Source organism: Papio anubis, chromosome 17 (assembly GCF_008728515.1).
Source record: "Papio anubis isolate 15944 chromosome 17, Panubis1.0, whole genome shotgun sequence".
In the NCBI taxonomy this organism is placed as follows: domain Eukaryota; kingdom Metazoa; phylum Chordata; class Mammalia; order Primates; family Cercopithecidae; genus Papio; species Papio anubis.
The window spans coordinates 56,360,213-56,379,701 of NC_044992.1; the positions used below are offsets into that span (position 1 = coordinate 56,360,213).

The 19,489-nt window shown below is 42.1% G+C and overlaps 1 protein-coding gene across 9 annotated transcripts in view; it reads right to left on the reverse strand.

Annotated features, from left to right (window-relative positions):
* Positions 1 to 19,489, reverse strand: part of TEX2 (testis expressed 2) — a 125,261-nt gene that overhangs the window by 51,219 nt on the left and 54,553 nt on the right. For all 9 annotated transcript variants that reach the window (XR_004179482.1, XR_004179481.1, XM_031657687.1 and 6 more), the window contains exon 2: positions 16,989 to 18,657. Coding sequence is in view for 7 of the 9 variants with exons in the window: in XM_031657687.1 (XP_031513547.1) it covers positions 16,989 to 18,632 (1,644 nt within the window). In the remaining 2 variants the exon portion in view is untranslated. The remainder of the gene's footprint in view (positions 1 to 16,988; positions 18,658 to 19,489) is intronic.

The following is a 19,489-nucleotide window of genomic DNA, read 5'->3' on the forward strand; positions in this document are numbered from 1 at the left end:
AATTGGGACAAAGATTTTTTAAAAGGACGGGATTCTTGATCCAAAGGTGCCTCCAAAAGAGTAGAAAATTAGGTCTTCATTTACCTATCCTGGGACCCCACTGGAGTAAACATAATAGAGAAAAGTTGTCACAAAAAGAGTACCTAAGTGTGAAGTGCAAGGAAAAATGGACAAACGTCTCTCTTTGTCATGGGGGAAAAGAGTGTGAAACTTGTGAGCCAATTATATGGATGCATAGACCTCAGTAGATGTTTTGGCCTGAGCTGGGAGGATCTCTCCCTCCTCCCAGTGAATCACTGGACAGGAGCAGCATCTATTCAACAATATTGAGTGAGCAAGCAGTGGCCATGGGAAGAGGTGTTTGTGAGGAAACAGCAACAATCAGAACAATGAAGAGAAAAAGATGACAATTACAGATCACAGTGGGCCCTGAAGTGGACTGTATTGTCAGAGCATCCGTTTGGGTGGGTGTATTTTTGCTAAATGTAGAACTAAGTACTTTCTTTGGCTCACAGTTTGTCTTTTTCTTTAGTCTGTTCTTATGGCAAATTACATTCATTGACTTTCAAATGTTGAACCAGTCTTGCATTCTCAGGATTAAGGATGTATGAGTCATGAGGTGCTGAAATTGGGCTGTATCAGCTCACAGGAACATATTCTACACATCTCTTCCCAACTCCATGTTCAGTGACTTTACGTTGGTAGCTTGCAACTGGCGATGGTGGGAGTTTCTATATCACAGGAATCAGGGAATAGTATAAATCAAGATTTTTTTTTTTTTCTTTTTTCTGGAGAGCCAGTTTACCAGCATAACACTTTGCTGATATTTTGTTCATTTGTCCCTCTAAGTTCATGAGGGAAAATAGGCTATAGTTTTCTTGCAGTGTTTTTTGGTATTAATGAGCCTCAGAAAATGCAGGTAAGTGCATTTGGGAAGTGTTCCCTCTTCTCTATTTTCTGGAAGTTTGTGTAGAATGAATATTTCTTCCTTAAAGGTTTGATAACATTTGCCCATGAAACCGTCTGAGCCTAGAGTTTTCCTTGTAGAAAGGTTCCAAACTATGAATTCAATTTCTTTACTTGCTATTGGACTATTTAGGTTATCTGTTTCTTCTTGAGTGAGCTTTGGTTTGTATCTTTCAAAGAGTTTATCTATTTTATCTATGTTGTCCAATTTCTGGGCATAATGCTGTTTGCAATATTTCCCTATAATCCTGTGAATATCTGTAGTGTCTATAGTGATGCCCTCTTTCAGTCCTGACACTGGTAATTTGTCCTTCTCTCAAATCTTTCTTTTCGTATGTATGTACGTATGTATGTATATATGTATGTATGTATCTATCTATCATCTATGTATTTGAGACAGGGTCTTTCTCTGTCATCCTGGCTGGAGTGCAGTGGCACAATCATAACTTACTGTAACCTCGAACTCCTGGGCTCAATTAATCCTTCCACCTCAGCCTCCCAAGCAGCAAGGGTTACAGGTATGTGCCACTACACCAAGCTAATTTTTTAAAAACATTCTTTGTAGAAATGGAGTCTTGCTATGTTGCCCAGGCTGGTCTTGAACTCTTGGTCTCAAGCAATTCTCCCAGCTTGGCCTCCCAAAGTGCTGGGATTACATGCACGAACTACCACACCCATCCTTTAACTTAATACTATTAATTTCCCTCTAGGCACTGCATTACCTGTAATTTCTGATAGGTTGTATTTTCAGTTTCCTTCAGTTAAAAATATTTTCTATTTTCCCTTATGACTTTATCTTTGGGCCCACAGGCTGTTTAGAAGTATTTTGCTTAATTTCCAAATATTTGAGAAATTTTCAGATATCTTTCTTACTGTTTTTTAGTGTAGTTTCATAAAAGAGAATCGGCTCTGTGTAATTTCAATTCTTTCAAGCTTGTTATATGGTCTATCTTGGTTCCAAGTGCAGTCAAAAAAAATGCATTCTGCTGTTGAGTGGGGTTTTCTATAAATATATTTGTCTTTTTAAGCACAACCATTTTCACTAAAGATCTCCTGACACAGAATACACAGCTTTCTTCTTATCCAATTTGGTTGCAGAAAATACTGTCTTACATATATAACAGGTTTACTAGGGCTAAAGTTCTAAAGGTAACTAGATTAATAAAGAACTTGAAGCAGATATAATCATTTTTCTAAGATACTTCAGAGGTTGTGCTTGCAGAGCTATTAAAACCAAGAAGAATCCATGAAGCGGGGGAAGTCGGAGCTGATGAGAACTCTGTTAGATTAAAACAGCCATTTGCTATCAGTGTCATTTATGAGCCATTTGGCCATACAGTCCCTGCATGCAATTGCTCTTCCTGAATCATTTCACTCTGAGGATGCGTCTCCTGTCTAGAGTAGAGGCTACTTGAGAATACAGATTATGTGTGATACTTTCGTCCATCCTAATACCTAAGCTGAGATGCTCAACATTTATTTAATGACTGTTTTTGAATTGTGATAATCACAATTTGATATAAGATAGACATTACTGCAGCAAATCTCCATATAAAATATTTTTCGTTATTTCCAGGTACATAAAATTACAGATACATGTAAAAAAAGCCAGTAGAATTAACATGATACTGGCACCAAAAGAGAAAAAAAGGATTAACATGATACTGGAATTTTGGACAAAAATCTCTGCATTATGTCTATCAACCACTCACCACCAGATTAAAAGGGCTAAAGGAGAAAAAAAAGACAAGTATTATATTATATGTAACTGTTCTCCAAGAAAAGGATAGTCCCTGAGAAATAGAGTAATATAAGCTGTGGGGATTTTTCCTATTTGAAACTACTGGGATTGTACAGATAAATTATCTGATTTATGAATAAGACAAACTTAGGGATAAAAGGTTGTTTCTCTCCAACTGCTTTCATTTTGTCTTTCCTAAGTCAGAAAATGCAGAATTGTCCAGGGAGGTGCTGTACAATGGAAATATTAATATAATGTGAGCCATAAATGTGAGTCATGAAAATATGTAATTTTATTTTTATTTTATTTTTTTGAGATGGAGTCTCGCTCTGTTGCCCAGGCTGGAGTGCAGTGGCATGATCTCAGCTCACTGCAACCTGCACCTCCTGGGTTCAAGTGATTCTCCTTCCTCAGCCTCCTGAATAGCTGGGATTACAGGCATAAGCCACCGTGCCTTGCCAAAAATGTGTAATTTTAAATGGTCCAGGAGCCACATTAAAAAAGAAAAAACAGGTAAAATTAATTTAAACAATGTATTTTATTTAAATTCATATCAAAATTATGATTTCAACATGTAATCAATATTAAAAATTATTACTGGTATTTTACATTCTGTCTCATACTAAGTCTTCAGAATCCAGTGTGTACTTTACGCTTAGAACACATCTCAGTTCCAACTAGCTACACTTTTCAAGGGATTAACAGCTACACAGGGCTTAGGACTAGTGTATCAGAGACAGTACAGGGCCAGTTCTTGGGTTCAAGCTTTTTAGCCCTAGACCTTTGGCTCGACTATGAATAGAAATGGGCAAAGCCTTCCTTTCTCTTCTTGTGCATGTTTTCAACACACGCAGTCTTAGTGATAAGAGACAGTCATTTAGTACATGGCAGTTTTCTGCCATTTTATTAGATGCTTTGCATAATTAAATGAGAGAAGATAATCTAAGTAATCACCTAATGAAATCATCTATTGTAGAAATTCAAAATCTCTTTTAAAAGCTAACCTGCAGTATTAAGAACTCAGAAATATTAATAAGAGTATTCTACGTAAAGGCTTTTGAAAAACTCATAGTTCTATATGAAAATTAAGATACTCAATTTATAAACAAATGTATCAATTTTTTTAGCTTACTCCTTTGACTTTTAGATTTAGAAAACAGAACAAGACATACAGGCGTGTGTGCTGAGATACAAATACATCAGCTCATCTGTTCACAGGTCAGACAGTTTCAGGTGCTGAGCCACTACTCTGCCCCAGTCTAACCAACTGCCGCTTAATTATTATTCCTAGGAAAATTCCTGTCCCTGGATAACAAGAGCAACCATTTCCGCAGTGCTTCAGGGATTTGGTTTTTAGCCACAAAGCCAGGCATTCAACCCAGAAGCCTGAGCTACCACCCCAGCTGAAGAACAGCCACTATGGAGTTCTTGCTGGCTGCAGCCTGCGTGCTCACACATGGGCACAGTTCTGAGACGAGCATGCAATTACCTTCTTTGCTGACAGCTCTGACAGATAAAGGTCATCCTCTACCACTTGCCAAATTCAGGAATCCCAGAACAACCTGATTCAGAGGAATGTGTGAGAGAGAAGGGAGTTTCAAGTCCTACCTACACAGTTCAAAAGCACAAAACCTTACCTGCTGTACTACAGGAGGCAGAGGTGAGAGGCAAGAAGTACGTAGGCATAGAAAGAGAATCTAGGAGATGCTTTCCTTCTCTTGGGAAAGCCTGGAGGGGGCCCAGATTCCTTTACTCTGCTTGGACTTGGCTTGGCCCTTCTTCTCCCTACCCTGTTCTTTTCAGAATCACCAGCTGCTGTGGTTTCTCCTTCCCTTTTATCTTCAAATTTCCTCCTTCCTGAACTACCATGTTCCTGCCTTTGTGTTAAAGATTCATCAGACGCTAAAGTCCATAGCTACTAAAAAACAAATAAACATAGCACACAAATCAGGATTTGACTTACATGTTTATTGTGAACAATCATTTGTTAGCCTAAATGAGACCCTACACTGATCATATCCAATTGCACAAAAGACTGCGGGTCAAAACACATGCACTGAAACCAACTCACCCACCTTAGCAGAAGTACTAAGAATCTGACAGACCTGGGTTCCAAGCACGCCTGCACCACTTACCTCCTGCCAGGGTAGGTGATGCTTATCCCTCAGACACTTGCTTTGCTCACCTGTAAAAGGGTCCAGGTGGCTTACTGCCCAGTTTCATGCCTCCCTGGCCCCTACACCTCACCCTCTGCTCAAGCCATAATGATTTTTTCCCTACTGAGAGTTTATTAAGGTACAATTTATTTACAGTTTATAAAGAAATCGTAAGCATATGGTTTTTTTAAACACTAATATTACTATTCATAACAATGGCTGACATTTAAGCTCATCTTATGGCCCAGGTACCCCAGGTGCATTATCTCCTGTTATTTCTGTCAATTGCCTACGATTTTACAAGTAAGAAAAGTGGTGAGAGAGGGGATGTGATTTGCCTTCCAACGTCTAGAGAGTGGCAAATCTGGGACTCAAACCAAGTGTTCCTGACTCTAAGGTGTGGGATGCTATCTCAGCTCCACAGCACGGCCCCACGTGCAGCAGTCTGGCTTGTGCCTAGTCACCCCTCAGGTCATGGCAAAGACGACACTTCTCCTAGGAAGCCTCCCTCCTCACCTAGGCTCAGTTCTCTGGTACTCTCCCATCATTGTATCTGTTAACTGCCTGGTTTACTAAACTGAGTTACAAACTCCACAAGAGCAGGGATCATCATGTCTGCCAACCACAACTGTAACAAATGTTTGTTGACTGAATACATGAGGGAAGCCTAATTCAGGGACGGCTGTGAGGATTAAATGAAATCTATGGAAAGCAGGAGCAAGCAGGAAGACTGGCGAGCCCCTCAGAGCCTGTAAGTACCATGCTAGCTGCGTGAGACGAACAAGCAAAGGAAGAAACTGACACCCTAATAAGTGCAAAGAGCTGTAGAGGTTACTTAGAAGACTTGGTCATTCTTCTCAAAAAGAAAAACCGAGGTAAAAATGCACAAAATAGCACAGAACAAGAAAATAACCCCAGAAACCAAAGATTTTCTGGACAGAAATGGGATGAGCTAAGTCTTATCTAGAGCAGAGAGGGGTATTGTGACTGGAGCCCATGTTTCCTGCCCCCTGTCTAAGGCTCTTTCCAGAACATTACAGGCTTTGATAGGAAATCTTGAGAGGATCACAGGAGTTGCTACTTGACCCCATTGTCAGAAACCAGGTTGCAGACTGGCCTTAGGGAGGTTTAGGACAAGAGGCTGAGGCACAACTTTCCTCCCAGCCTCCCTAATTCTGCCCCCTCACTCACCTATGGACCTGAAACCAGGTAGCTCTTGCAGAAAGCAATTTCCCAGTGCAAACCTAATCACCTTTTGATACCATTAATCAGCCATTTTCCCCCACCCAGGATCTGACCAAGCCCCTGGATTAAGCTGCAAATAAAATTTCCAGATTTCAGCAATTGTCAAATCTTGAGAGCAGCACAGCAACTCCAAGGTCTTCACCCTGTTCTCCACATAGTGCCCAGCTCTCCACTGCTCAGCTGTTCTAAAATTCTTAACCCTGAATTTCTTCCCAAGTAAAGTATTTATCCCACCTTGTTATGAGACATGGGAATGGGTATAGAGAGATACAGCATATAGTTAGCAACATTTCCTTTCAACAGCTCAACCAAAAACACTAAGAGATGCTCTCAACCCACACCAAAGCGACTCAGACAAGCTTTGTTTCTTTCTGAAGCTGGAGCTGTTAAAATGGACACAGTGCACCCCGCTGGGGACAATGACCCAGTCAGCCAGGCTGCAGCTGTCTGGCCCACAGACTGGTCCTGTGATGGCATTTGTAAAAGGTCAGGGGTTTCTCTCAATTCTCTGCTGGATTTAGAAGCCATGTATGGCTGCAAGTACAAAACCACAATCTATAAAGGGGCCCATTTAATATTTTAGAAGATTAAAAGCTACAATTAACCTTTTGCAAATAATAAAGTCTGGAAGAACTACTACCGTGGTTTCAGTTACAGGGCCAATCAGAAGTTCAAGGCCAATGCTCTACTGCTCAGCTTGATGCTGAGCTCACCAGAGAAAAGTGCCAGCCCTATAGCCCGAGGAAGTGATGAGAATTCAGGCGCCGCATGCCTGGCTGACAGCAGTAACAATGCAGCATGTTTTCACCCCTGCTGACATGTGGCTGTGCTGGCATTTCAGGCCACCTGTCATTCAGATCCCTGTATCATTCCTTCATCAAGTATATCAGGGAAGGAGCAAATCCTATACACAAGAACAGAGCCAGGGCCTGAGGACACTCCTGTTGAAAATCATCTCTGAAGCACATAAAAAGGTAATTACTCTCTGTCTCCAAAACTAAAACATAAGCAGGATTTTGTCTTTACGAGGCCTAAACCTTTTTTGATGTATTAATGGTTGAGAACTGGCATCATCAGTATTATAAACACAGTATCATAGATCATGGAGTTTGAGAATATGGCAGGGGCAGCACAGTCTAATAAACCTTATAAGTCTTGAGATACAAATTTGATTTTACCCATGAAAGACAAGCAGACCCACAGACATCCAGAATTCATACTATAAATGATAGCCTTAAGCAGAAAGCCAGCATTGAAAATAAATGCTGCTCAAAGACACTATAAAGAACATCAAAAAAAAAAAAGAAAGAAAGAAAGAAAGAGAAAAGAAAGAGAAAAGAAAGAAAGAAAGAAAAGAAAGAAAGGAAAGGAAGGAAAGGAAGGAAAGGAAGGAAGGAAGGAAGGAAGCCCAGTAGGGGAGGGAAGTGCCATCAATACAGTCCACATCCTCCAACTGCCTGCCTCAAGGTCACCTTCCCAGCAGTGACACTAGAAGCACTGGAGTCGGGGCTAAAGCCACTTTATCCTGCTGTCCTATCCTCCAGTGCAGAATCTCCCAAACTGAGGTGGCCACAGAACATTTGTGAAATTATAATGCACTGGCAGACAGTAACAGCACAGGAGATAAGGTGGACTCAAATTAGAAAGGTAAAATGATCTCAGATGAACCACTGAAATGACCAAGGTCTGAGTTATGTTAATACATGATAAACGTTAAATCATAATAACAAGGGTTAAAATTGTAAGATAAATAGATCAGCAAGCAAATAAATTAGTAGCCTCTGCCACTTTTCAGATCACACATTCTATCAAACAACTTTTTGGGTATGTACAAACATATACCTTTACTTATACGTTATACACATGTTCCAATATATACAGCTTTTATAAAAAGTATACAGAATAGAAATAAAGAGCAAAAGATGAGATAATTATCCTTCTGATAATTTTTAGTTTTTCCAGTATGACAGCTATGTACTACCTTCAGCTGACACCTTAAGGCACAACACATACACTCAAGGTGAGGATCACTGTTGATGATCCTGAGTGTAAATCCATATTTCAGAGTCTTACTAATAATTTCCAAGGTTTTTGGCCAAAAGTCAATATGTGGTCATCTGTATGTTAAATATCAGCAAGGCTTATTTACTTTCTTAGCTAGAAAGAGCAAAGACTCATACAGATAGAAACTTTACTATTTTCTTCTTGATTAATGTCTTCTGCAACCCATTTGAATGCCACTGAAAGAAGCGACGGAATGAGAACAGTGAGTCAACAACTATGGCCTGGGCACCCACACAAAAACATGCTCATGCCCTAGAATCATCTTGCTGGCAAACTCATCTTTGGAGTACAGCAAACCTCTTCTTAACAGTTGATTATTGAACAATAATTACAATAAGAGTCTTCGATGTTTTTGGTACTTTTCTTACAGAGTTCGGAGGCATTTTCAGGATGCTAGAAACTGTACTTATATATGAGTAACCAGAATTACAATTTAGCTATGCTTACGGAAGTTAATGAATTGAGTGAAAAACTGGCAAAATGTTGACAATAGTTGAAATTGGGTGTCAGGCACATGGGGAGTTCATTTTACTATTGCCTCTATTTTTGTCTGTATCTAATATTTTCTACAATAAAAAGTTTAAAAATGAAAGTTCAAAAAAGTCATTTTGGGACTACCTGACATCCTTAACCATATTGTTCCTATGGGATTCAGGAAGCATGTTCCACACAGCTGCCTCTCCAACTTCAACACAAGGAGTACCTTCTAGTAAGTGAGGGCTGCCTGCATCAAAACATCTCGTCTGACTAGCCAGGCATGGTGGTGTGCACATGTAATCCCAGCTACTCTGGAGGCTGAGGCAGGAGAACCGCTTGAACCCGGGAGGCAGAGGCTGCAGTGAGCCAAGATCGTGCCACTGCACTCTAGCCTGAGCGACAGAGCGAGGCAAAACAAACATACAAACAAACGTCTCACCTGAAAACTATTCTACAACAAGGGGCACTGGGGAAATAGCCATATTTATAAAAACCATACATAAAAACTCAGGTAACTCATTATAGGGGCAGGATATTTTCAGTAAAGTACAATGTAGAAAGAAATGCACTCACATTTCTTGTCCTTATTCTACCGAGGGTTATGAGAGACCAACAAAAAGCAATCCAAGCCTCTTTGGGCTGCAGGCTGCATGTACTGGCCGTTTTCTCCTAAAGACTTGCTTACTCTAATTTCGTGAAAGAATTTCATGAAATTGAGATTAACTTTACAAATTGGAATTTCTTCGCAAAATTGATCATGTCCTCCCCCCAAAATTATTCTTTTATATATCAAAACCAAAGCCTACATTCAGGGAACCTAATTATTTTTAAAACCTATCCCTCTTATTAATTATCTACATGTGACACAACCTAAAGAAAAAAATGTTCTCCAAAATTCATTTCTATTAGTCTCTGCAATGGCCTAAATATAATTTTAGTCAAACTTGCAGGCCCTATCTTTAAAAAAGAGACGGATTATCACTCTGGAAACCAGTATGCTGCTGCTGGTTTAAAAATCTGAGATAAAGAATTTGCTCAAGAATATAATTCAAAATTGCATCTGAGCCATATACTCAAACATAAATCCAAGACCTTTATGAAATCTTCAGGAAGCTTTTCGTTATAAACATGTAGAAAGTTAGTGTGCAGCAGGAATGGCTCTGAATTAAAAATACTCCTGGGCAAGGGACCATCTGATTTGGCTAAGCAAACATGCCAAGTGCAGTATGCTGACTCTAAATGCCTCATTTTCCCCATGCCCAAACCCACCCTTTCCCAAGGTCCCCAGCTTAGGGCATCTAGCCAGTCACCCAACATAAGAATTCCAGAAGGCTACCACACAGGGGGTGTCACTACAGGGATGCTCTTGGTCTGTGGCACACATGAGGCTCTCTACCTTGAGTTAACCTGCCCAGCCTACCATGCTCTAAGTCCTGTGAGCTTCTTCTCACATTTTGGTATTGGCCTTTGGTTTCACACATTCACATGCCACTTCCTGTTGAATGCCTGTGGCAACCTTTCTCCTAGTTGCTGCTTCTCATGATCTCATCAGCTATGAACTCCAATATATTAAGAGCAGCTTTGGAGGAGGTCCTAAGAGTTCTTCTGTGGACTTTGTGACAGCTCTTTGGCCACATAGAGGTCTTACTTTTTTTTTTTTTTCAGATGGAGTTTCGCTCTTGTTGCCCAGGCAATAAGAGTGCAGTGGTGTGATCTCAGCTCACTGCAACCTCCACCTTCCAGGTTCAAGCAATTCTCCTGCCTCAGCCTCCCAAGTAGCTAGGATTACAGGCGCCTGCCACCACGCTTGGCTAATTTTGTATTTTTAGTACAGATGGGAGGGTTCCACCATGTTGGCCAGGCTGGTCTTGAACTCCTGACCTCAGGTGATCCACCCACCTCGGCCTCCTAAAGTGCTGAGATTACAGGTGTGAGCCACTACACCCAGCCTCTTTTTTACTTATATTCCAGACAGTACAGCTGCTGATCAGCTGGGTTCAGAGGGGGAGACGGTGGAGTACCATAAGGCCTAGACAACAACACAACAGTCTTTGAGATTAGCTACTACTTGGCTGCAAATTGGTCTTTTTGGTTTATCATCCCATAAATGCATCACTCCTGCAGCATCATATATAAATACATATGTCTGCAGTGAGGATAGAATAAAAAATTGCACTGAAAAAGTACACAAAAGCTTTCCTTTTCTCCAGTCTTTCCTTATCATGTGAAGTTACACAAAAGAAAAACTGCAATGCTCCTTGAACTGTTCATGGAACCAGTAAAGGAGCAAGACTCTTAGTCCAGTCTGGCTGCAAGCAGTTCCTGGACCCATCAGTGAGAACTTACATGGCTCAGAGGTTCAAAACCACATGGTCTCCTAAAACAGTCCCTGAGCACCCAGTTCCTGGCCTGACTGGTTCACGGCTCATACATGGAGTCCACTTAGGGCATAAAGTATGTGGGATCTCAGTCCTGGGCTGGGCCTGTCTTAGAGATCTTGATCGCAGGAAGGTACTATAGTCTCCCATATTGGTGAGCTTTTTTTGTTGTTGTTGTTGTTTCTGTTTTTTGTTTTCGTTTTTGAGATGGAGCCTCGCTGTGTTGCCTAGGCTGGAGTGCAGTGGCATGATCTCGGCTCACTGCAAGTTCCGCCTCCTGGGATCACGCCACTCTCCTGCCTCAGCCTCCCAAGTAGCTGGGACTACAGGTGCCCGCCACCACGCCCGGCTAATTTTTTGTATTTTTAGTAGAGATGGGGTTTCACCATGTTAGCCAGGATGGTCTCGATCTCCTGACCTCGTGATCCGCCCGCCTCGGCCTCCCAAAGTGCTGGGATTACAGGAGTGAGCCACTGCACCCGGCCTTAGTGAGCTTTTTAAAAAGGCTTCTATACCTTCCCTCAAGAACTGCATCATCCTCTGTAAATACCAACTAAATTGGATCAGATGTACACAAAATAATTCAAACCAGCTCACTTATCCCCTGAAATCAAACTATTTTCAAGAAGTGGCTCTTTTGGCTTGTCCTAGAAACAGGTTCACAGGCCTGTTTTATAAAGAAACCAAGGCCTATCTCCTGCATCACTTTAAAGCCATCAACCTGGAGGCAGAGTGGAAATCTAGAACTCATCACTGCCCATTTCTCCAATCCTCCACTTAGTATTTGCCTTTTTTTTTTTTTGAGACGGAATCTCACTCTATAGCCCAGGCTGGAGGGCAGTGGCGCGATCGCAGCTCACTGCAAGCTCTGTCTCCTGAGTTCAAGCCATTCTCCTGTCTCAGCGAGTAGCTGGGACTACAGGCATCCGCCACCATGCCCAGCTAATTTTTTTGTATTTTTAGTGGAGACAGGGTTTCACTGTGTTAGCCAGGATGGTCTCGATCTCCTGACCTCATGATCTGCCCGCTTCGGCCTCCCAAAGTGCTGGGATTACAGGTGTGAGCCACCGTGCCTGGCCAGTATTTGCCTTTCTACTACTCCCTTTGCATTCAGGTGGGCAGCACTGCATGAGCACTGGTGACAGGAGAGCAGACTTGTCACCAGTCGATTTCTAACTAACAAATGTCAAGCTTCAAATCCTGTTAAAGATGGACTGTCTTGGCTTGTCCATTTTCAGAAAAAAGGCCTAGGAAAAGCTTTACTGGCTTTTTTTTTTTTTTTTGAGACAGGGTCACACTCCATTGCCCAGGCTGGGGTATAGTGGCGTGATCACAGCTCAATGCAGCCTTGACCCCCTGAGCTCAAGCGATTGTCCTGCCTCAGCCTCTCAAGTGGCTGGGACTGCAGGCTGCACCACTACACTTTGCTTTTTAAACAAAATTTTTATAGAGATGGTAGTCCCACTATGTTGCCCAGGCTGGTCTTGAACTCCTGGCTTCAAGCAATCCGCCTGCCTTGGCCTTCCAAAGTGCTGGGATTATAGGGATGAGCCACCATGCCCAGTCAAAAGCTTTATTTTTTAGTCATTATTTTCATTTTCTTAAAAGATCACATTCCTATCAAACCCTAATTTTTTTTTTAAAGCAAGTATCAAGGATTTATTTTATTTTTTTAGAGACAGAATCTCATTCTGTCACCCAGGCTGGAGTGCAGTGGTGATATCATGGCTCACTGCAGCTTCAAACTCCTGGACTCAAGTGATCTTCCCACCTCAGCCTCCTGAGTAGCTGGGACCACATGCATGCACCACCATACCTGACTAATTATTTTAAATTTTTTGTAGAGATGGGATCTTGCTATGTTGCCTAGGCTGGTCTCAAACTCCTGGTTTCAGGTGATCCTTCTGCCTCAGCCTCCCAAAGCTCTGGGATTACAGGTGTGGGCCACCGTGCCCAGCCAGGAATTTATTTTAAAAAACAATGTCACCAGGAGATGACAGGGTCAAAACCAACTCACTGCTTACATTTTCTGACAAAGTCTCACTCCTTCATTCATCTACCCATTCATTCAGCCAACAATTACCTATCACATACCTAATACATGGCAGGTGCTGAGGATACAAGATGAACAAGATAGACACGGCCTATGCATTCATGAAGCTTATGGCATACTAGGGAAGACAGGTAACAATAAACTTGGGTCCTAAGGTTAATGTCAATGCTGATAAATATTTTAAAGTGCCATAGTTTAAAAATGGTTCCCAAGAGCATATTCTCCCATTCAGTAAAATTAACTAAGTCCGAAGAACATTTGCATTTGAAATTAGCTTGTAACAGACAGCATACCCTTCTAATTCAGAGTAGTGTCCCTTTTCTAAATAGAGAATGCATTCAGCCCAGTTTCTAAAAACAGCACTGCATATCCAACAAGACTTCAGGCTAAAATATACTTTTCCTCTTTAGTAATGAAACCATTCTAAACAAGTTAAGGCTAAGAATGAAAAAAGAATTACCAAAGTGATCAGAGTTGATCAAACAGCAATCAGGAAGAATAAATGCTCAGTCTACGACAATTTGCTTGGATTAGGGGTGTCAGTCTATGAAAGCATTAAAGTACTTGTTCTCTACAAGGAAAATGCAAATACATTCACCCCAGCCACTGTGGGCAAAACACCTTCCTTAAAAGAAAACACTGTCCTACATGGCTCCACCACTCACTAGCTGTGTGACCTTGGGCAATAACTTAACTTCCGTGGGCCTCCATCTGCATGAGTACATATACATACGCTAACTGAATAGGGCTGTGATGAGGATTGAATAAGATAATATACCCAACACTTAGCCCACTGCAGTACTCAGTATCATAGTGTTGCCTTTATTCTTCCAGTGATTGGATCAAAGCAACCAGGCTGTGCCATAACATTAAAATCCCATTCCATCAGCACCCTGTGTAGTTAGTAAACTCTTGACATATTGCAGTGATTGGACTGACACTAAAGAATTTACATGTGAGAGGAGGGTAGGAAAAAAAACACTAAAGATTGACTGGATTAAAATTAAAGTCTCCCGGCCGGGCGCGGTGGCTCACGCCTGTAATCCCAGCACTTTGGGAGGCCGAGGCGGGTGGATCACGAGATCAGGAGATCGAGACCATCCTGGCTAACACGGTGAAACCCCGTCTCTACTAAAAATGCAAAAAATTAGCCGGGCGAGGCGGCGGGCGCCTGTAGTCCCAGCTACTCGGGAGGCTGAGGCAGGAGAATGGCGTGAACCCGGGAGGCGGAGCTTGAGTGAGCCGAGATCGCGCCACTGCACTCCAGCCTGGGCAACTAAGCGAGACTCTGTCTCAAAAAAAAAAATAAAATAAAAAATAAAATTAAAGTCTTCCTAAGACAAGTCAGTGCTCAAATCAGTTTAAACTGAATGCCACACTCAGTCATTAGGTACTGGAATTTAGTATAAGTGCAATTTTTCCTTGCTAAAGTTAGCACTAACTTACTCGGAGAGCATGTACTTCAGGTAGTCACAGCACCACCCTATCAAAAAAAGCTTAGTAACCACGCATGAGTCATTTTTGCTACACTTCATTTATTAATGCTAAGCTTAAGGGTGTCACATCCACAAGACTCAACATCAGCTTCTCTCAAAGAAGAAAGTGTCATAACATATTGCCAGGTGAAAGAAAGAAAAAAGGTCAGACTGCAAAATATATGATCCTATTAAATCAAAACAAAAAGAGTGGGTGAGTATGCACGTATGTGATGTATATCTTCATATATGCAGAAATTTTAAAAACCCAAAAAACTAGGATATATACCAAATCATTAACTGTAATTCCCTTCCACTACTGTGATCAAAAATATATATTTTTTTCTTTGGGTTTCCTGTGTTTTTAAAACATTAACCATGTATTTCCTTTGAACAAGGAAAAAAGTCAATGAAATTTAAAAACAAATATTATTTTGGATCCTAAAAGAGTTCTCCCCAACCCTTGGCTTTTTTTTTTTTTCCAATAAAGAGAGATCATGCTGCCATTTTTAGAGCATTCTCACTTAAATAGACGGGAGAATAATACCTTTAATCTAACCAAGAAGCCAAACAAGCTTTGAACTTGAAAAGCTAAAGATTAAAACCAATAATTAAGGTTCAAAATTGCTCCGGGGAAACCAAGTTCTCCTTTTCATACATCTCCTATAATACAAGGGATTCTCCAGGCAGGTCTAGGCATGAACTTTCCACAGAGGTGTCATGGGAAAAGCAGGAAGAGCACATACAAAATCTCCAAATCCTACCTCTATTACTTTTATTATTGTTGTTATTATTATTATTTTTGAGACAGAGTCTCACTCTGTCACCCAGGCTGGAGCGCAGTGGCGAAATCTCAGCTCACTGCAGCCTCAGCCCCAGGCTCAAGCAATTCTCCTGCCTCAGCCTCCCAAGTAGTTGGGATTACAGGTGCATGCCACCAAGCCCAGCTAATTTTTGTATTTTTAGTAGAGACATGGCTTCACCATGATGGCCAGGCTGGTCTTGAACTCTTGACCTCAAGTGATCCGCCTGCCTCAGCCTCCAAAAGTGCTGGAATTACAGGCGTGAGCCGCCGTGCCTGGCCTGTATTACTTATTAAGTACCAAGAAACCTTGGACAATGACCACCTCTCTCAGAGCCTGAATCTCCTCATGTGTAAAATTGGAAGCATCAAACCCCTAGATGGTTGTGAAGTTGAATTAGATAACTGTTATAAAGCAGTGATCTCTAAACTTTTCTGGCTCTCTACCTTATCTCTAAAAACATATAGAGTCAGCCCTCTGTATCCATGGATTCAATCAACCTTGCATTGAAAATGAAATAAAAAAAAATAATAATAATAATCCAACAGTAAAAAAGATACAAATTTAAAAATACAGTATAATAACCATTCACATTATATTAGGTATTATAAGTAATCCAGAGATGATTTAAAAGTATACAGGAGAATGAACATAGGTTATATATTAATACAAATACTATGCCATTTTATATAAGGGACTTATACATTCATAGAGTTTTGTATCCTTGGGGGGTCCTGAAACCAATGCCCCCTTGGATACTGTACATAAATGTGTGGCTGCATATAACTTACAAACTATATAAGCTCTAATTGTGTACTTTTATAGTGTGTATACACACAACCAGAAATTTTAATATGCAAAATAATAATAATAATAATAAATAGAAGTTCTAGGCTGGACGCAGTGGCTCATACCTGTAATCCCAGCACTTTGGAGGGCTGAAGCAGGAGGATCACTTGAGCCCAGAAGTTTGAGACCAGCCTGGGCAACATAGTGAGACTCCGTCTCAATCGATAGATTAGACAGCTAGATGAATGTTTTAATACTTTCTTCCTGCTTTCCATTGAATTGTCCCTGCTTTCCATTGAATTGTCCCAGGTACCCCTTAGGAGGCCCAAAAGCCTGACATCTGATATGCAGTGAAAGGTGACATCTCTTTCTCCATCCCATTCCCCACTGTGCAGAGGAAGGAGCACTAGCAAGGGCCGACAGCTGACATTAATTTGCCTTCTCTTCTTCCTTCCCTCCTCTTGCAATTCAGAGAGTATTTAACCCTTCTTCAAGGTCTCAAGAATAGTGAACCCTAACAGATTCAGCCATTACAAATGCTCGGCAAGTAGCACATTCCAAGCAAGTTTAGAAACAGACCAGAACAGGAACTGATGTAAACACTACTCTCCAGAGTCATAGAGATCTTTCAGCAACTACTCTGTGAATCTGCAAAGCTTCGGTTAGAATGAGGTTTACCAGATCAGTTGGTTGGGTGCCTGGAGACTGAAGTGGCCCCCAGGTCTTAAAAAGCATGGCTTGTGCAAAAATCTTTAACAGCTAACCAAAAAACAAGTCAGATCTAAAATACGGCTGTATGTGAGAAGTGTGTGTACTAGCCAGCTCCCGGGGAGGGGCTTACCTTCAGTATTTCAGGTTCTTTGATATCCAGAGATCTTGTGTTCCAGTGTCGCAGATTTTTATGTAACTTGTGATATTTATGAGCACTTGGTGGTGTAAAAAACCAAATCACGCAAACCGCAGTCATGAATCCAAGGCCAATTCCCAGAAAGAGTCCACTCACATAGTCGGGGAGGGGGAGGATGAGGTACACATAGACACACATTATAAAGAAGCCCAACGTCTTCACTGGCAATTCCGGGTGCTGCACGGCCGAGTCCGCCTCGTCCTCACTGTCAAGGACCACACCATCTTCCGCGAGCACCTCCGGCTTGAGAGGAACATCTGGGGGCTTATCGACTTTACTCTCCCCCTCCATTTCCAAATCGAAGTCCTCGGTGTACAGTTCACAAAACTCTTCATCTTCTTTGCTCACTAAGGCAGACAAAGAACATTTCTCCAGAACTAGAGAACTTGTCTTCAGGCCTAAATCCTTCAGACTGCTCCCCTGGGAACTTTTCAGTTCCATCTCTCTTGCAGGCTCATCAGTGGACTTTGGGCGGTCACTTTTGGGGATGCTGGAATCACTTCCGTAGCCATCCCCCTCAGAATCACACTCCTCCTCCTTGATGCTGTAGTTGTTATTGCTTTCCAAGTGCCCGTTCAAGCTGGACAGATTGGAGAGTTCTGAAGCACTTGAAGATAAGGCTTTGGGCCTATGGCTGCCACTTTCTTCCCCTATAATTTTACTAAGGAGCTGAAAAGGCTCATAGATGACTTCTGAAAGGCGTCGTTTAGTATCTTCAATTTTAGCCTCCATTTCGGGCACTTTAAAAAAGGAACGAGTATCAGAGGGAGAAGTCAGGGGGGAAGAAGGTGCAGTTTTGGAATCTCCACCTGTGTTTCGGGGCTGTGTGAACTGCTTGAACAGGTGTAAGTTTAGTTTGGAATCAGGTGGCTTATAGGACACTGTATCCGACTCCTGCCGGGAAGTGTCCGTGGACAGAGACTTGACTAATGTCTTCATCAAGTGCCTGTGCCTTGGGGGGTGTGGGGATTCTTTTGGCTCCACCTCGGTCGACAGGGACTTCACAAGGCTCATGAAGGGTTTTGCACTGGAAAGGGTGGAGGTTGAGGCACTGGATGAGAGGATGGGAGACTTAGAAGGAGAGGACAGTGGGGAGGAGGAACTGGTTTTCTGCTCAGAAAGGGATGACACACTGGGAGAGCTAGCTAAGGGCCCCAACAAAGACGACCCTGGGGACAGAGCCAATGGCACTGTACTTAATACTTGTGCTGCTGGAAGAGGGGACTCCAACAGCTTTACAGTGTTCTTGGAGACGGGCAAAATGGCAGGGGCCTGGGACACGGACAGTCCATCTGCCAGAATAGGCGAGGCAGCAGGGCCGGCGGGGTCATGGTCAACCTGGGGTTCAAGATAGAGGTCTTCCTTGGCTTCCAGCCCTGTTACAATGCTTTGGTCATCCAGCCCCTCCTCAAACCACTCCCTGAACTCCTCCTCCTCTTCCTCCTCCTCCTCGCCGGATGCCGAGAAGTGAATGGCGATGGTATCTCGGGACACGGACCTCTGCACGTGCACTTTAGGGGCTGATGGTTTTGGCATGTCAGTGGTTTTCTCGGCATGGCGACCATTCAGACTTGTCATTGCCGGCTTCACATGGGCTCAGGCTCTGTGAAAACAGTGAGAAAGCCAGAAGTCAGAGAGCAGTTTCTCCACAGGAGACACTGTCATGTGCAGATAGGAGCCCAGATGAAGCTGTTTAAGTGGTGATTATGCTTTTACTTGGCAGATGTCCACTGGTTTTCACTTCAATGGGTTTAATGGTTTAATTTTCACTACATTCCAGTTAGGCACTCTTTTACGAGCAAACGACACAACCAATGTTATAAATGCCATACAATCTGTCTTACTTCACAATACCTGAGTAATCGTTTCCTCCCTTTTAACTGGTTAATTCCTACCAACAATTCTCTATCTTAAGCCTTGAAATACCTGAACAATATGATGTTACCAGCATTGCTTCAGAAGTCCAATAGGATAAAATGTAGCATCCTGTTGAGTTTGAGGATCTTGGAAGAAAAATTTCACTAGGAGTCTTCTAGCAGTAACAAGCTAACCCAGGAGGGGTATTGCTTTCACTGCAATTTTCACAGCAATCCTAACAATTATTTGGCTTGCATCTCCCAACTTCCTGCTATGGCAAATAAGTAGCAAAGTATCCAAATGTGGAAATCTGTAAACTAATTGCCATGACCTGTTGGCCTCCTCAAATGGTAGGTACCATAAGACCAGAGTATTTAGGCAGCCATGAAGACATGGCCACATTCTGAGGCTTCAGGATAAAGCAAACATATTTTAAACTGAATGCAAGATTCCCATGTCAGGAAAATGAAGTATCACTGCTATAACCCACCACCAACCAAGAACTCTACCAAGGACCCTGGTGAGAGACATGGAAGCTATGCTTTCCGCCCTTTTGGAGCTTAGCTGGAACAAAATCA